General features: G+C 41.2%; 1 protein-coding gene across 4 annotated transcripts; it reads right to left on the reverse strand.

Annotated features, from left to right (window-relative positions):
* Nucleotides 1-250: 250 nt before the first annotated feature.
* On the reverse strand, nt 251-7,739 carry LOC123077224 (pentatricopeptide repeat-containing protein At3g09040, mitochondrial). 4 transcript variants are annotated; one of them, XM_044499455.1, is made up of 10 exons: nt 7,453-7,739; nt 3,914-6,789; nt 3,744-3,845; nt 3,553-3,656; nt 3,368-3,437; nt 2,522-2,613; nt 2,395-2,436; nt 1,997-2,067; nt 1,242-1,393; nt 251-669 (listed from the first exon to the last, which is right to left on the reverse strand). In XM_044499455.1, exon 2 carries the CDS (start codon nt 6,712-6,714, stop codon nt 4,015-4,017), a length of 2,700 nt encoding a protein of 899 aa, XP_044355390.1. In that variant the 5' UTR covers nt 6,715-6,789; nt 7,453-7,739; the 3' UTR covers nt 251-669; nt 1,242-1,393; nt 1,997-2,067; nt 2,395-2,436; nt 2,522-2,613; nt 3,368-3,437; nt 3,553-3,656; nt 3,744-3,845; nt 3,914-4,014. The 4 variants fall into 4 exon arrangements, with proteins under 4 accessions (XP_044355390.1, XP_044355387.1, XP_044355389.1 ...); XM_044499452.1 differs by having other exon boundaries at nt 251-694; XM_044499454.1 differs by having other exon boundaries at nt 251-694; nt 2,395-2,449.
* Between the last annotated feature and the right edge of the window lie 11,416 nt (nt 7,740-19,155).

Below are 19,155 nucleotides of genomic sequence, written 5' to 3' on the forward strand. Positions count from 1 at the left end.
AACGTACAAAAACGGCAAGGGCTGTATTCAGAAATAAAACAAGATGACAAATTTCCTCATGGGTACAATACAATGGCCTTATAAACCTGAACGGACCTGAACAGTCTGCCGTGCTGAAACCATTCTTGTTGCAAAACTGCCAAAACTAATAAGAAAACCAAACCTTCTTTTTAAAGGGACCTGCTTATCCACTAACTATAGTTACCTGGGTAATTTTAGCATTCAAATTCGTAGCATTGCCGAGCTTGGGTTGAATAAATAAATTTAGATTAACTTAATTCAAGAGGATCAATCTAATATGGAGTACATATATAAGAAGCTACATCAGTTTGCGATGAACATCATTCTTGTCCTCAGCAAGAATTTTCAATGTGCACAAACCTTGACAAATGATGTCCAGCTCGACATTGTATGGATGCACCTGATGAAAAAAAAGCCACTGCCCTCTTCTTCCATTACTCTCCTTTTGCTTTGTCCTTGACACACTAAAGAGGCTGAGGCTCACGCAATTTATTTATTTTTGACGCGTAGGCTCACGCAAATAACTAACCAATTAGTACAGGCAGCGCGAGATGATTCAAGCAGTACACAGAAGTATGGCGGCGACGGTGATTACGGTTCCGCCCGGTCATTGGCTTGCCAGGCCAGGACGTGTGCCACTCGAAATTCCTGAACAACAGTGGCTGCTAATCAGCTGAAACAGGAGAAAAAAGGATTCAGGGTAACCGGCTGAAGCAGGAAAAAAGATGCAGTAAAAGCAGCTCGAAACGATGAGGATGTGTCAGCATGCATCCCTATAGAAGGGGCAAGTCGGAAGATCTGTTTATAATATGGTAGGCATGTATGGATAGTCAATTAGTCATCATTCGAATACAATCAGCATTACGCTTTTGCAACTTTTAGAGCAGTAATCACATTATATATTACATCGGCTCTATGAAATTTACTACTGCCGAGCAAAAAGGATTACATCATACATTTGATCGTGAGAGATTTTCTTTTAGCAAAACGAATACAAGAACATAATGGCGCTGAACGAAACAAAGGAAAGTGACCATAAGTATAGTAATGTTGTATTAAAAACGGAAAACAAAAATATTCACAGGGGATAAAGTTGAAATTACATGGTCAAATAGGACCTCCATATCTCGATGAATCTCAAACTGGGATTTCGATCTCAATAAATCTCATATTCGGAGTTTCTAATAGCTGCTATAATGCTTTTACAAAATAGAGCTTACCTGAAAGTAAGAATATCTTGCATAGAGGCCGAGGTAGGGATTCCTTGAGTATTACTCCCTCCGTTCCTTTATATAAACTGCAAATCGTTCGCCAGCTCTAATCTCGGTTGAAATTTTGAGAGCCAATTCTAAAGGCATTAGACTGTCAGCACCTGCAACATCTGAAGGGATAAGAATACCAGTTTCTGTAAATCATGTAATTCAACATCAATGTTGAATTTACACAACGATACTGTCAGCAACAAAGGAACTGCATGGCCTTTTTTCTAATACAACAACAATCACTGAATGTTAAGCTGGCATAGGACGTGAACGATACATGATTGTCTAGGAAAAGATACCCCATTTCAGTCAAAATCTATAAAAAAAGCACATGACATATCTAGCTAAGCAACATTGCAAAATTATATGTCTACAATGGCCTAAAGCATGTCAGAGAACCATCATTGAATGGGATCAGAATAAAAACAATGATGGAAACGGAGCTTTGGACCTTGCAATATTAAGAAATCATCTAAACCTCTAAGCTTCCAACCTAATTGACAGAGGGGCATAACAGCTTATATGGAAATAATAGCTAAATCATGATTTGTAGAAGTGCAACTGAACACAAAGCCATTGGTGCATTATAGTACTATGCCTACTGTGGAACTTAACATATATCTGTAGTAATAACAGATGTAGGAAAGATTTGCTACAACCTATTTAATGGAAAGTTCCAATAAAATATTGGACAGATCGGTCAAGTAACAAACCTGCAGTCTCACAGGTGCAACACCAAGAACTCAAGATGCTGGAGCTCCATCCAGCTATGCTCATTTGTTTCCTGGAGCCAACAAAATAGCAAAATCAAAGGCCCTTTAAAGTAACTGCTACTGAACCCCACAATGCATAAAAAGAATGAAACATGGCAGGATGCTGCTAGGTAGTTTTCTTTGCAATCTAACTGAGTAAAAATAATAAATAGGGAGATGTAGCATTATCCATGTCACACAAAATAATACGGTGTGGCATGGAACCCAATGCGGCAGTTCTGAAATGTTAGTTCACAAGAAAGACAGCAGAGTAGTTATTAACAATCACATCTGAAACACTGGCAGATATATAATTCAACATATAACTGTCCATTGATTTATACTGGACAAAATCAGACCTTCGGCAAATCCTGGCAGTCAGACATACTGAACACACTATCCTGGAAAACACAACTTTAAAATGGTCATAGTGAGGCATACAAAAATGAATGTGCAAAACAGTATTTTTTTTTTCTTCACGGTTACCTAAACGGTTCAGAGGACCATGTGGAATTCGGAAGTAGAAAAATATGATCAGGATACAAAGTTGTCTTTTGTGCTCCCACAAGACTAATAACCTGAAAAAGAACAAAGAATATATATCTGTCAATAACATGAAGACACCGGACTAAGGACAACACAGATTTACATTAAGCACTCTGCTGTCTTGGTGTTTCACTCATGACATATATATATGTCAATACCATACTGTACTTGCAATCATGAGTGAAATACTTTGCATGAATAAAGTTCAATCAAGTTTGTAGCTCACTGTGCCTCGTGCGATGATACCATTCGTCAAGTTTCAAAGCACAAAAGTTGCCAAAGCAACACAAACATCAAGCTTCATACAAAAATTCCGAGAGATGTGGAATATCAGGGTGGATGTGGTGAAACACTGAAACACGTAACTAACTGAAAGAAAGATCTATGCCATCGTTGCATGAACCTCTAGAACGTTCAGTTTTACCACGGTACAAAAAAAACTCAGAAAGAAAGCATGATTTGAGTACAAGTATGATACAAAAATAAAAAATAAAAGACAGTATCTCGATCCAAGTTCTGGCAGAAACTTGGACAAAACTTGTGCGAACACATCAGCAGTGCAATCAACTAAATTCATGAATTGGCAATATCCTGTATCTCGATCCAAGTTCTGGCAGAAACTTGGACAAACCTTGTGCGAACACATCAGCAGTGCAATCAACTAAGTTCATGAATTGGCAATATCCTGCAAAACTGCAATACCAACTAGTCTACTTGCTGCTTGGGTGGTGTATATATGGCTTATGATGGATGTCATGGAAAGGAAACAGAAAAAAAAAACCCGACCATCTGAATGCATAAGAGATCGGAAAACTGCAGCTGTGCCACCACATCAAATTCGTCAAATAAGCAACATCTGCAAATTTTAAGACAGGAAATCAAGATTAGAACAGATAAAATAAATTTGTATATTCAGAACTAAAAACTCACAATATACAAATGTGTTAAAATGAATGCAAAAACTGAAACACCTGAGCATATATGAGTTCTAGTTGCCCCCTGAATCTTCACTGGTACCGCTTCCCACATCAAGAATGTGACCTCGTGGTAACTTCACAAGCCATCTTGGTATCCACTACTAGATAAGAAATTTTGCGAGCCCTCAGAAGCTTACAACCATAGTGAAAATTACTTCTCTGAAAGAAATAAACTGGAAACGAACCTGAACAAAGTGGTTTCATCACAGGTAATTAGGCTCCCTTGAGCTGGAATGCAGGGTGAAACCAATAGTCTTTAAAGCTGTGCTGATGCAGTGATGCTACAACTGCAGAAAATAAAGTGGTCAGAATCAAAATCGCAAATAAATATGACCAAGCATATCAAATTCTTTACCTCAGTAACCAAGCCTCTACACAAGTCCTGGATTGGCCAGAAGATGACATCAGGGCCTCATTCTTAAGCAGAGCATTTTAGTTCAAAAGGGTTTTGAGTCATCAAGTAAACATTTCAGCTGAAATAAGCATATCATACTCCTCAATGTCATCATCTTTCTTCATCATTCCAGTAAGATCATCAAGCTTTTCATAGATGCTAAGGGAGTCAGGGTGTTTCTTGTCTTGTACAAGAAATAAGCTTGTCTTGTTCCCTACCGTGACCCAACTACATCCCGGAAATTTTGATACTCCATTTTCTCGCATTGCTTCTCTGGCTATCTTAGCTTCACCCCAGTTACCAGCTGCAGCATGTAAGCCTGAAACCAACACATATGTAGACGAGTTTTCTGGTTCCAACTCAGTAAGTTCTTTTGCTGCAACTTTCCCCCTTTCTTCATCATTGTGCATTCTGCATGCTGCAAGGTATGTCGCCCAGATCACACCATCAGGTCTGAAGGGCAACTGGTTAATAACTTCTTCAGCCTCTTCAAGATGACCACCTCGTCCAAGGAGATCAATAAAACACGCATAATGATCTACTCTAGGCTTTAATCCATAGACTTTGTTCATAGAATCAAAGTAATGCTGACCGACAGAAATTAAGCCAGCATGAGCACAAGCGATTAGGACACCAAGGAATGTAACTTCATCAGGCTTTAGTTGTGACTCCTGCATTTTCTGAAAAAGCATAAGTGCCTCGTCAGCATAACCATTCTTTGCAAATCCAACAATCATGGAGTTCCATAACGTGATGCCTTGCTTGTTTTCCAATTGTTTGAAGGCTTCAAAGGATGAGGTGATATCCCCACATTTGGAGTACATGTCTATGAGGGCACTAGTCGAAGTTTCATAAGAATTAAATCCAGATTTAATGATGAGCCCATGTATCTCTTTCCCATCGTTAAGGGCTGTAATCTCTGAACAAGCTTTGAGAATACTAGCGAATGTCGCCTCATCTGAGTGAACATCATAACTGCGCATTCTCCAAAATGACAGCAATGATTGAGAACTGTACCCATTTTGAGCATACCCTGAAATGATAGCTGTCCACTCAAGCAGGTTTTTGTGATCTGGCATCTCTGTCAACAGTTTGTCGGCATCCTCAGGCATTTTGGACTTCAAATATATCCGGATCAGTAAAACACCAAGGGAAGAATCATCATTCAGAAGACCAGACTTCATTGTGTAACAATGAGCTTGTTTGCCAACAATTGAACTGAGAAGTCCAGTACAACCAGAAAGAATGCTTGAAAATGTAAAGCTGGAGGGCTTTAAACCATCTCTAAGAACCTGCTGAAACAACTGTATAGCTTCATCATCTCTATTGTTCTGCACAAGACCTGCAATCAGAGCATTTATTGGGACTATACTACTTGCATCTACCTGTGCCAAAACCTTCCTACAAGATTCCACATCTCCATGCTTAGAATATAAATCAATCAGAGAGCTACCAACAGCATGATTTGAGCAGATACTATACTTCATTGCTAGGCAGTGGATTTGCTTTCCAGTCTCAGTAGCTCGAATATTGGAACATGCATTAACTACAGTAGCAAAAGACACCTCGTCTGGTGTTATACCATCCGCATTCATCAATCCAAGCATACCAATTGCTTCTTCCTCTCCTCCACTATGTGCAAGTCCAACTATAAGGGCATTCCAGGATACACTATCCTTGTAAGGAATCAGATTAAATAATGTTTTGGCATCATCTGTAGCTCCAAATTTGGAGTGCATATCTAATGTTGCATTAGCAACAAGCAAGCTTGCAGCCATGCCATTCTTGATTGTCACACACTGCACTTGTCTTCCCAGGCAATGTGAATCCAAGTAGGCACATGCACCAAGAACACTGACGAACGTGAACTCATCTGCCTCAAGACCAAGCCTCGTCATATACCAGAACATTTGGATGGCCTCTTCTTGTAGCTCATTTCGAACAAGCCCATTGAGCATCGCATTCCACATGACAATGTTCCTCTCACGGGAGAAATCAAACACATACCTCGCCTCACTAATGCAACCACATTTCGCATAAAGGTTGATCAGAGAACTACCCACGAAAACATTTGCATCCAAGCCATGCCTTATCGAGGACGCATGGAACTGTCGACCTTCAACAAATGCCTTCATATTGGCTGCTGCACTCAGCATGCTGGCGAAAGTCGATCTACTGGGCCATAATCCCTGCCTCTTCATACCCTTATACAATCCAAAAACCTCATTCTCGATCCCACTCTGTTGCGCATAACTGGAGATGACAGCATTCCAAGCAACCGTGCTCGGCGCCGGCATCCTCTTCAGCAAGGCCCTAGCATCATCCAGCCTACCCAAGCTCGCGAGAATGGAAATGACGGTGACACAAGTCACTTGGTCCAGAGAAGATCCCATCTTCAACATTCCCGAGAACAAAGACAATGCTTCCCCATATCTTCCAGCTCGGTGGTACCCAGAGATCATGCTCGTCCAGCACACGGTGTCCGGGCATGCGATTCCGCCAAACACCCTGCGGGCATCCCCCACACAGCCGCACCTGGCGTACATGTTCACCAGCGCCGTCGCACAGAAGGCGCCTGAGAAGAAGCCGCTCTTCACCGCGTCACAGTGCACCTGTGTGCCACAGTCGAGGACGCCTAGCCTCCCGCACGCTGACAGGACCGCCGCGAGGTCAAACTGGTCCGGCCGACCACCGGCCAAGCGCTTGATGTGCTTGTATGAATCAAGAACCGCCGTGGCCGGATTCACCCGAACCATTGTCATCGAACCTCCCGAACGAGCCCAGTCGATTGAGGCTGTGTTTGGTTAGGCTGTGGCTTGACAGCTTTGGGAAAGTACCTGTGGGAGAGAAGCCGTGAGCTGTGTGCTGTGAGAAAGTTGTAAAGCCATTTGGCAAAAAACTGTCTAAACTGTGGCTGTGAGTGTAAACGTCTGAATGCGCCTAAAGACAGGAGGGGATGTTTACATGCTGTTTACCAATAAGGATCTCACTAAAAGTTGGCTTAGCTATACATGACAAATTGTAGCTAATTAACACCTAACCAAGTTTATTTATTTTTATAGAATTTTCGTGTTCAACAACTGTATGAACATTAACTTTTTCACACTTTGGATAGAAATAGGCGTGTGCATCGCATGGAGATACACCCTCAGAAAATGTGAGCATACAGATTGATTCCAACTTTCCATCAGAAGTACAAAGCATCAGTCACGGAACACTTGAAACAGTTAAACAAGTATAACTTGCTCACTAAAGTAGCATCGGTTCAATCCGAGATTATCATGAACTTGCCGATTAAGAATTATCATCAGCAGTACAGTATCAAGTTGAAGCACAGGCAAGAAATGTATCTTCGCATCAATCTTTCCCCGGTCATACATGAATATGGTTAGGTTCCAGAACAACAAAATAGATAGGTTATATGTAGCTAATTTAACACACATAGAATTAGTTAAGAATCCGGCAGCCTCGATAACTAAGGATCGAATGGAACAACTTACAGAGCTTCACTTGTTCCCGTTCGGGTTGCAGGACAAGGGAAGGTCAATCGCCGATGGCAGCAGGATGTGGACGGCGAGGTCCGGCATCAGGACGTACTGGGGGGAGCGGCTGATTGGGGCGCTCGAGCTCTGGCGGCGGAGCGGCAGCCTGCCGACGACGTCGGGGGCGAGCTTCAGGGGCGGATGGTGCACGGGGGCGGGCGGGAGTGGGCGGCGGCGGGTAAAGGAGAGACAGGGCCTGCGCGGGAGGCGAATGGTGGACGGGGGCAGCGAGCGCGACGAGGGAGCGCTGCCGGCGGCCACGAAGAGGGCGGGGCGGGGCGGGGAGGGGAGGGACTGCGCGAGGAGTGAGACGTGCTGGGCCGAGCCCAAGCTCATGCCCTCCGCACATTAGGCTGTTTCGTTCGCTTGGGCTGCTACTAGGCCTGGACTGGGTCGGGGAGGCCGGACGGCGAATTCCCGTCGATCCACGAAGCGCACACAGGTCGTTTCCGACACGTCGAAATCACTAATTGAGAGTGCTTCTTGCAAAGATTACTCCCATCTGAGAACAAGTGGCAGCTTTATGTGTGCCACTTATCGCAACCTGAGAATTTTTTTTCGTAGATCCGTTTATTCAAAATATTTTATCTCTTGAACCGTGTGTCCGAATCTCGAACTGTTTTTACCGTCAGATTCCTTGCGTCGAGATATTCAAAACTAGATTCCATGTTGATAGGTTTTGACGAACTTTTTTTCATGACAAAAACTGGAAAAAAAACTGAATCGGGTGCACGGTTTTCTTCCCCTTCCGAAAGAAGCACGGCCGTGCCTCCCGCGAAAACACAACCATGCCTCTCCCGGAAGCGAAATCATGCATATCGCAGAAGAAAAAAAAACAAGTTTTTTTCGTCTCCGGCCGTGCCTCTCGCGAAAGCAAAACGTGCCTCTCGCGGGAAAAAACAGAAAACGTGTTTTTCTTTTCGTTTTCGAGAGGCACGGCTATGCCTCTCGCGAAAGCAAAACCGTGCCTCTCGCGGAAGAAAAAAAAAGAAAACATGTTTTTTTATTCGTTTCCGAGAGGCACGGCCATGCCTCTCGCGAAATCAAAACCATGCCTTTCGCGAAAGCAAAAGAAAACATGTTTTTCTTGCACAATTTTTTTTCCAAATTTTTGTCCAAAAGCTAAGGAAGGCTGTTGGAAAACCAAAAAGTCGAAAAAAAAACCGTTTAAAAAGCCGAAAACGTGTGCGGAAAAAAAATAAAACCAAACTTCGAATGGAGCATCCAAAGCGCGACACGTGGCGCTGATCGTTGCGAGGCTCCCGAAGGAGCGCTCGTTAACTAGTTGCTCCCCCGACACGTGGAATGACACGGGGCGACGACGGGAGGCGCAGTGAGGCCGACTGATATGTCTCCAACGTATCTATATTTTTTTATTATTCCATGCTATTATATTATCCATCTTGGATGTTTTATATGCTATTTTATATTATTTTTGGGACTAACCTATTAACTTAGACCTAGTGCCAGTTTCTGTTTTGTCCTGCTTTTTGAGTTTTACAGAAAAGGAATACCAAACGGAGTCCAAACGAGCTGAAAATTTACGGTGATTTTTTGTGGACCAGAAGAAGCCCCCGAAGCAAAAGAGTTGGGCCAAAAGAGTCCCGAGTCACCCACAAGGGTGGAGGGCGTGTCCCCCTGTCTTGTCGTTGACTCGTGGACCCCCCCTGACGTGAAACCGACGCCAAAAATTCCTATAAATTCAGAAACCCCCAGAAAGAAACCTAGATCGGGAGTTCCGCCGTCGCAAGCCTCTGTAGCCACGAAAAACCAATCGGGAGCCCGTTCCGGCACCCTGCCGGAGGGGGAATCCATCACCGGTGGCCATCTTCATCATTCCGGCGCTCTCCATGACGAGGAGGGAGTAGTTCACCCTCGGGGCTGAGGGTATGTACCAGTAGCTATGTGTTTGATCTCTCTCTCTCTCTCTCTCTCTCTCTCTCTTTCTCTCTCTCTCTCTCTCTCTCTCTCTCTCTCTCTCTCTCTCTCTCTCTCTTTCTCTCGTGTTCTTGATTTGGCATGATCTTGATGTACCGCGAGCTTTGTTACTATAGTTGGATCTTATGGTGTTCTCCCCCTCTATCTCCTTGTGATGAATTGAGTCTTTTCCTTTGAGGTTTTGTTATGTCAGATTGAATCTTTGGATGTGAGAGCACTTGATGTATGTCTTGCGATGGGATATCCGTGGTGTGATAACCCACAAGTATAGGGGATCATGTGTAGCCTTCTTCGATAAATAAGAGTGTCAAACCCAACGAGGAGCTAAAGGCAGAACAAATATTCTCTCAAGTTCTATCGACCACCGATACAACTCTACGCACACTTGACGTTCGTTTTACCGGAAACAAGTATGAAACTATTTTGCAAGATAAAGCTGCGAGTACTTTGCGAGAATAAAACTACGAATAAATTGCAAGGTAATAAAAGTGGATAGCTTTTGTCAACAAGAAAGTCATTTGTCCCTAGGCAATCGATAACAAGTACCGGTAATCATTCTTGTAATTTTATATGAGGGAGAGGCATGAGCTAACATACTTTCTCTACTTGGATAATATGCACTTATGATTGGACCCCTAGCAAGCATTCGCAACTACTAAAGATCATTAAGGTCGTGAAACCCAACCATAGCATTAAGTATCAAGTCCTCTTTACTCCCATACGCCATACCCCACCTACTCGAATTTAAGTTTCTGTCGCTCTCGCAACCCACCGTAAGCGAACCATGAACATATTGCAACACCCTACAGCGGGGGCCCCTCACGTTTGCGCGAGAACGGAGGGCACCGTAGGACAGCACCATAAATAAAATATACAATCATACCAACCAAGATCACGATTAACCCACAGGACAAAACGGATCTACTCAAACATCATAGGATAACCATAAATCATTGGGAAATAATATATGGAGTTGAGCACCATGTTTAAGTAGAGATTACGGCGGGGGGGGGGGGAGGTGTTACACCGCTGCATAGAGGGGGAGAAAGTTGGTGTAGATGGTAGCAAGGTTGTTGATGTAGATCGCCGTCACGATCCTAGCCCCGGCGGCACTCCGGCGCCACCAGAAGCGAGGGGGAGAGAGCCCCCCTCCTTCTTCTTCTTCCTTGCCCCCCCCTAGATGGGAGGAGAGTTCCCCTATGTTCCATCGCCTCCATGGCCGTGGAGGGGCGAGAGCCCCTCCGAGATTGGATCTCCCTCTATGTCCTCTTCTGTTTCTCGTTCTAAGATCTGTTTCTCGTTCTAAGATCTGGCCCTTCACGGTTTCTTAAATTCCCGAAGATCCGTAAGTCCGATTGCGCTGAAATTTTTACACGATTTTTTTCCATAAATTATCTTTCTTGTGCCAGAAGAAGGGCCCCAACCGACCTTCGAGGAGGGCACAAGACACCTGGGCGCGCCGGGGGTGCCTGGCACGCCCTGGTGGGTTGTGGGCACTGTGGGCCCCCGTTTGCGTTGATTCCACCTCCTAAAAATCACATATATTCCAAAATAATTCTCCGTAAATTTTTATCGCGTTTGGACTTCGTTTGATATGGATTTTCTACGAAACAAAAACATGCAACAAACAGGAACTGGCACTGGGCACTGGATAAGTAAGTTAGTCCAAATAAATCATATAAAAAGTTGCCAAAAGTATGTTAAAGTTGTATAATATTGGCATCAAACAATAAAAAATTATAGATATGACGGAGACGTATCATGGTGACAATGGGATGTTCTGTTGATCCACTTGATGTATGTTTTGGTTATCAACTTGCGGATTCCCGTGATGACATTGGAGTATCTAGGTGACATTAGGGTTGATTGATGTGTGTCATATGGTGTTATTTTACTATGAACTTTAGGGTTGTTTGTGACACTTATAGGAACAGCTCAATGGATTGATCGGAAAGAATAACTTTGAGGTGGTTTCGTACCCTACAAGCAATTTCATCTTATGTTCTCCGCGATAGGAACTTTGGAGTGACTTTTGTCGCACGTCGAGGGATTGCCATATGATCTAATTATGTTATCATTGTTGAGAGAACTTGCACTAGTGAAAGTATGAACCCTAGGCCTTGTTTCCAAGCATTGCAATACTGTTTTCGCTCACTTTTGTTACTAGTTACCTTGCTATTTTTATATTTTAAGATTACAAAAACCTATATCTACCATCCATATTACGCTTGTATCACCATCTCTTCGCCGAACTAGTGCACCTATACAATTTACCATTGTATTGGGTATTGGGTGTGTTGGGGACACAAGAGACTCTTTGTTATTTGGTTGTAGGGTTGTTTGAGAGAGACCATCTTCATCCTATGACTCCCATGGATTGATAAATCTTAGGTCATCCACTTGAGGGAAATTTGCTACTATCCTACAAAACTCTACGCTTGGGGCCCAACACGAGTCTACAAGAAGAAGATTGCGTAGTAGACATCAAGCTCTTTTCTGGCGCCGTTGCCGGGGAGGTTAGTGCTTGAAGGTATATCTTTAGATCTTGCAATTGAATCTTTTAGTTTCTTGTTTTATCAATAGTTTAGTTTATAAAATAAAACTACAAAAAATGGAATTGAGGTTGCCTCATATGCTTCATCTTTTTAATGTCTTCCGTGAGAATGATGGAAAGGAAAGTTGTGCCAAAGTGTTAGAGGAAGAAGTCAATAAAATGTTTGGCAATAAATCTTTGAATGATGAGCATGATTGCAATGTTGTTAGTATGAATTCTTTGAATATCCATGATGCTAATGATATGAAAAGCTACAAGCTTGGGGATGCTATGTTTGATGAATATGATATTTTTAGTCCCCCAAGTTTTGATGAGCAAATTTATTATGATGATAGCATGCCTCCTATTTATGATGATTATATTGATGAAAGTGGATTTGGAGGAGTGTCAACTTTAGGAAGTAATGATCCCACTATTTTGGAGGGTGTTGAATCTTATTGTGATAATTATGAAAGTGGATTTGGAGAGGTCATGACTTTATTTAGTGATGAATCCACTATTTTGGAAGATGTTCCAATTGATTATGAGAATAAAGTTGTTATCTATGATGATTATTGCGATGACATGTATGCTATAAAAAATAATGATAACCATGAAACTCGTCATCATGATTTTAATTTTCAATTGTATTATGCCTCACATGATAGTCATTTTGTTGAGTTTGCTCCCACTACTATTCATGAGAAGAAATTTGCTTATGTGGAGAGTAATAAAATTTCTACGCTTGTGGCTCATGAAAAGAATGCTTTATGTGATGGTTATATTGTTGAATTCATTCATGATGCTACTGAAAATTACTATGCGAGGGGAACATATGCTTTTACATATTCCATTAATATCAAGTTTCCTCTCTATGTGTTGAAAGTTTTGAAGTCATGCTTGTTTTGCCTTCCTATGCTAGTTGATTCTTGTTCCCATAAGTTGTTTGATCACAAAATCCCTATGCATAGGAAGTGGGTTAGACTTAAATGTGCTTGCCACATATGTTTCATGATGCTCTCTTTGTGTTTCAATTCCTTTTATGCGAGCATCATTGAAATCATCATGCCTAGCTAGAAAGGCATTAAAGAAAAGCGCTTGTTGGGAGACAACCCAACACCGTTACCTACTATTTTCGTGTGTTCACATGATTAAGCTACTGTAGTAATCATGTTTTATAGCTTTTGTTTCAATAAAGTGCCAAGTAAGACCTTTGGGATGGTCTATGGTGATAGTTAACTTGATTTTGTGCAAAAAGAGAAACTTTTGCTCTCAGTCCAGGAATTCCAAAAATTCAGTGGAACGTGCTTTTGATCTGAAGTTTTCACACATGATTGATATACAAATTGCCTACGTTGTCCTAATTTTTCAGAATTTTTGGAGTTACAGAAGTATAAGAAGTTTCCAGATTGCTACAGACTGCTCTGTTTTAAACAGATTCTGTTTTCTATGTGTTGTTTGCTTATTTTGATGAATCTATGAGTAGTACCGGAGGGTATGAACCATGGAGAAGTTGGAATACAGTAGATATAACACCAATATGAATTTAGAATGAGTTCACAACAGTACCTAAGTGGTGATTTGCTTTCTTATACTAACGGATCTCATAAGATTTTCTGTTGAGTTTTGTGTTGTGAAGTTTTCAAGTTTTGGGTAAAGTTTCGATGGACTAAGGAACAAGGAGTGGCAAGAGCCTAAGCTTGGGGATGCCCAAGGCACCCCAAGGTAATATTCAAGGAAAACCAAGCAATTAAGCTTGGGGATGCCCTGGATGGCATCCCCTCTTTCGTCTTCATTCATCGGTAACCTTACTTGAGGCTATATTTTTATTCATCACATGATATGTGTTTTGCTTGGAGCGCCATTTTCTTTTGTTTATATTTGCTTGCTGTTATTCAGAGACATGTTTTATATCTTTTAGTTCAATATATAAAAAGGTCAAGTATAGCCTTTACCATGCTTATTTTACAAGTCTTTATGTTGCTGTTTGAAAACAGAAAGTTTGCTGTTATGTTTTGAATATTGGTGAATAGTCAGAACATGATAAAATCTTGAAATTTTTACACAGTAAGGTACAACAAATTTTATACAGTGTGGTAATTTTTCAGAATTTTTGGAGTTAGGGAAGTATGATTCCTCTTGCATTCTTTATAGGCTGTTCTATTTAGACAGATTGCTATTATGTTTGCATATGTTTGCCTGTTTAATGATTCTATTTGAGGATAGGAGTATTAAATATGCAGAGGCATTTAGTAGGAAATATCAAATAATAATTTTAGTGATTTGCTACAATAGAGAATGATACGGTTTTGCATTGATTTATACTAACTTATCTCACGAGTTCTTGTTGAGTTTTGTGTGGATGAAGTTTTTAAGATTTAGGGAAACTATGATATGAGAGGAATTAAGGAGACACAAAAGCTCAAGCTTGGGGATGCCCAATGCATCCCTAATTAATATTTCAAGAAATCTCAAGCATCTAAGCTTGGGGATGCCCCGGTTGGCATCCCACATTTCTTCTTCAACAACTATCGGTCAGTTTTGGTTGAGCCTAAGTTTTTGCTTTTTCACATGATATGTGCTATCCTTGTAATGTCATTTTATTTTGTTTTGCTTGCTGTTTGAATAAAATACATTAGATCTGAAATTTTTAAATGAGAGAGAGTCTTTACATAGCTAAATAATTATTTGACTACTCATTGATCTTCACTTATATCTTTTTGGAGTAGTTTATCATTTACTCGTGTGCTTCACTTATATCCTATGAGTAAATGGTTGAATGAATTGAATATATAAATCTGAAATTATATATGATTCATATGCTTATCCCATGAGGAGTAATGACTTCACATATAAGAAGTATAGGTGGTAAATTTATTGAAAGTTAGCAAACATAGTATTGGTCACTTGAACAATTCATGAAAGAATATTGAAGGAAGAGAGATTTCACATATAAATATACTATCTTGGACATCTTCTATGATTGCGAGCCCCATTAATTATTTTCAAACTTGATCAAATTAGTTGAAGTTGGACAAGGAAGACAACATAATGAGTTATGCTTGGGTATATTTGTATAGAAGTTATATTGTTATGGATCCTCCAACATGTGGTGCTTGCTATTTAGAATCTTTTGCTAGCCAAAATTTCTGTACTAAGCGGGAATACTGCTTGTACATCCAAACTCCTTGAACCAAATTTCTTCCATGAGTGTCCACTATATCTACCTATATGCGGTATTTACCTGCCGATCCAAGTAAATTTGCATGTGCCAAACTCTAAACTTTCAAATAATAATATGTTTTGTATGCCTGAACCGCTCATGTAGTGACTAGGGGCTGTCAGTATCTTCCATGCTAGGTGGGTTATTCACACGATGAGTGTTTATTCACTTATCATTCATGAGAGAGTGGCTGGTAATTGGGATGCCTAGTCCTATGATCAAAAGATCAAACACGAAATCGCAAATAATTAAACAAAACTCCCCCAGGATTGCTGATAGTTGGACGGTACCCATTGTTTCGGACCAGCTGTGGAATGTGCTTGTTAGTGGTGGGGGAGTAAAAACTTTACCATTCTGTCTGGGAACCGCCTATAATGTATCTAGTATGGAAGATATTGGGAACTCTTGGTTGTTATGTTGACAATGAAAGCTTACCTCTCAAAATTATTTTCATCTTTGTTTTAAAAGCTTCGAGCTCTGGCACCTATGCAAATCCCTGCTTCCCTCTGCGAAGGGCCTATCTTTTACTTTTATCCAAGAGTCAGTAGTATTCCTTCTCATTCCAACCTACTCTTTAGTTGGCAAGCATCATGTGATGGAGAAAGATCTAAGCATATATGGCCATTCAAATATATTTGATCATGAATTATTATTGTTGACAATTATCTATATGATAAATAAGTTGGGAGGCGAAACATTAAGCCCTATCTTTCTCTGTGTTCAATGGATGCTATTTGTTCTAAAAATATGCTTTGAGTGGAAGCAATCATGGAAGACTATATGATAGTTGCATATGTGGTATTTGCTAAATCAAAGCTCTTACATAGACCCTTCCAGAAAATAAGATGAATTGCAATTGTTTGATGACTGAGAACCTAGTTTGTTAGTTTTCAAGAAAGTTTATGATCTATGCTTTAACATGTGAATAGCTTGTTGCTTGATCATTGATGACCCACAAGTATAGGGGATCAATCGTAGTCCTTTCGATAAGTAAGAGTTTCGAACCCAACGAGGAGCAGAAGGAAATGACAAGTGGTTTTCAGCAAGGTATTCTCTGCAAGCACTGAAATTATAAGTAGCGAGTAGTTTGATAGCAAGATAATTTGTAACGAACAAGTAACGGTAATAGTAACAAAAGTGTAGGAAGGTAGCGCAATACTTTTGAGGCAAAGGACAGGCCAAAACGGTCTCTTATGATAAGCAAAGCATTCTTGAGGGTACACGAGAATTTCATCTAGTCACTTTCATCATGTTGGTTTGATTCGTGTTCACTACTTTGATAATTTGATATGTGGGTGGACCGGTGCTTAGGTGCTGTTCTTACTTGAAGAAACCTCCTACTTATGATTAACCCCCTCGCAAGCATCCGCAACTACAAGAAAAGTATTAAGAATAAATTCTAACCATAGCATTAAACTTTTGGATCCAATCGGTCCCTTACGGAATAGCGCATAAACTAGGGTTTAAGCTTCTGTCACTCTCGCAACCCATCATCTAATAACTACTCCACAATGCATTCCCTAAGGCCCAAATATGGTGAAGTGGCATGTAGTCGACGTTCACATGACACCACTAAGGGAATCACAACATACAAACTATCAAAATATCGAACACATATCAAGTTCACATGATTACTTGCAACAAAATTTCTCCCATGACCTCAAGAACAAAAGTAACTACTCACAAATGATAATCATGCTCAAGATCAGAGGAGTCTTAAATAGCATGATGGATCTGAACATATAATCTTCCACCAAATAAACCATATAGTAATAAACTACAAGATGTAATCAACACTACTAGTCACCCACAAGTACCAATCTATAGTTCCGGTACAAAGATTGAACATAAGAGATGAACTAGGGTTTGGGAGGAGATGGTGCCGTTGAAGATGTTGATGAAGATTTCCCTCCCCAAGATGAGAGGGTTGTTGGTAATGATGATGACGATGATTTCCCCCTCGGGGGGGGGGGGGGGGGGGAGTTCCCCCGGCGGAGTCGCTTCACCGGAGGGCAAAAGTGCTCCTGCCAAAGTTCCACCTTGAGACGGGGCGCTTCGTCCCTAAAGTCCTCTCCTTATTTTTTTCTAGGTCAAAATGACTTATATACCAGAAGAGGGGCACCGTAGGTGGGCTGGGCTGAGCACAACCCACCAGGGCGCGCCTGGGGGGCCTGGCGTGCCCTGGTGTCTTGTGCTCACCAGGTGGCCCCCCTCCGGTAGTTATTTGCTCTAGTATTTCTTATTTATTCCATAAAAATTCCCCGTGAAGTTTCAGCTCATTTGGAGTTGTGCAGAATAGGTGGCCTGACGTAGCTTTTCCAGGTCCAGATTTCCAGCTGCCAGAATTCTCCCTCTTTGAGTGAATCTTGCATATAATGAGAGAAAAGGCATTATAATTACTCCAAAAAACATTATTATGCATAAAAACATTATAAATAACAGTAGGTAAACATGATGCAAAATGGACGTATCAATCATGAGAAGTTTTATGAGATGAGCTACTGTTATGATATATAATGATGCTACAAGAAGTGATTGAAATTATCATTGATCAAACTTGTGCACTTGCTAGCATTCCACATCAAAAATTCTGTTTTTATCATTTACCTACTCGAGGACGAGCAGGAATTAAGCTTGGGGATGCTTGATACGTCTCCAACATATCTATAATTTTTTATTGTTCCATGCTATTATATTATCCATCTTGGATGTTTTATATGCATTTATATGATATTTTATATTATTTTTGGGACTAACCTATTAACTTAGAGCCCAGTGCCAGTTTCTGTTTTTTCCTTGTTTTTGAGTTTTACAGAAAAGGAATACCAAACGGAGTCCAAACGAGATGAAAATTTATGGTGATTTTTGATGGACCAGAAGAAGCTAGCCCCCGAAACAAAAGTGTTGGGCCAGAAGAGTCCCGAGTCATCCACAAGGGTGGAGGGCACGCCCCCCTGTCTTGTCGTTGACTCGTGGACCCCCCTGACGTGAAACCGACGCCAAAAATTCCTATAAATCCAAAAACCCCCCAAAAGAAACCTAGATCGGGAGTTCCGCCGTCGCAAGCCTCTGTAGCCACGAAAAACCAATCGGGAGCCCGTTTCGGCACCCTGTCGGAGGGGGAATCCATCACCGGTGGCCATCTTCATCATCCCGGCTCTCTCCATGACAAGGAGGGAGTAGTTCACCCTTGGGGCTGAGGGTATGTACCAGTAGCTATGTGTTTGATCTCTCTCTCTCTCTCTCTCTCTCTCTCTCTCTCTCGTGTTCTTGATTTGGCACGACTTGATGTACCGCGAGCTTTGTTACTATAGTTGGATCTTATGGTGTTCTCCCCCTCTATCTCCTTGTGATGACTTGAGTCTTTTCCTTTGAGGTTTTGTTATGTCGGATTGAATCTTTGGATGTGAGCACTTGATGTATGTCTTGCGATGGGATATCCGTGGTGACAATGGGATGTTTTGTTGATCCACTTGATGTATGTTTTGGTTATCAACTTGCGGATTCCCGTGGTGACATTGGAGTATCTAGGTGGCATTAGGGTTGATTGATGTGTGTCACATGGTGTTATTTTACTACGAACTCTAAGGCTGTTTGTGACACTTATAGGAATAGCTCAATGGATTGATCAGAAAGAATAACTTTGAGGTGGTTTCGTACCCTACCATAATCTCTTCGTTTGTTCTCCGCTATTAGTGACTTTGGAGTGACTTTTTGTTGCATGTTGAGGGATAGTTATATGATCCAATTATGTTATTATTGTTGAGAGAACTTGCACTAGTGAAAGTATGAACCCTAGGCCTTGTTTCCTAGCATTGCAATACCGTTTACGCTCACTTTTATCGCTTGCTACCTTGCTGTTTTTATATTTTAAGATTAAAAAAACCTATATCTACCATCCATATTACGCTTGTATCACCATCTCTTCACCGAACTAGTGCACCTATACAATTTACCATTGTATTGG

Source organism: Triticum aestivum, chromosome 3D, assembly GCF_018294505.1.
Source record: "Triticum aestivum cultivar Chinese Spring chromosome 3D, IWGSC CS RefSeq v2.1, whole genome shotgun sequence".
In the NCBI taxonomy this organism is placed as follows: domain Eukaryota; kingdom Viridiplantae; phylum Streptophyta; class Magnoliopsida; order Poales; family Poaceae; genus Triticum; species Triticum aestivum.

Coding starts and splice junctions, on each gene's coding strand:
- LOC123077224 (XM_044499455.1), bottom strand. CDS start 6,714: ATGACAATGGTTCGGGTGAATCCGGCCACGGCGGTTCTTGATTCATAC.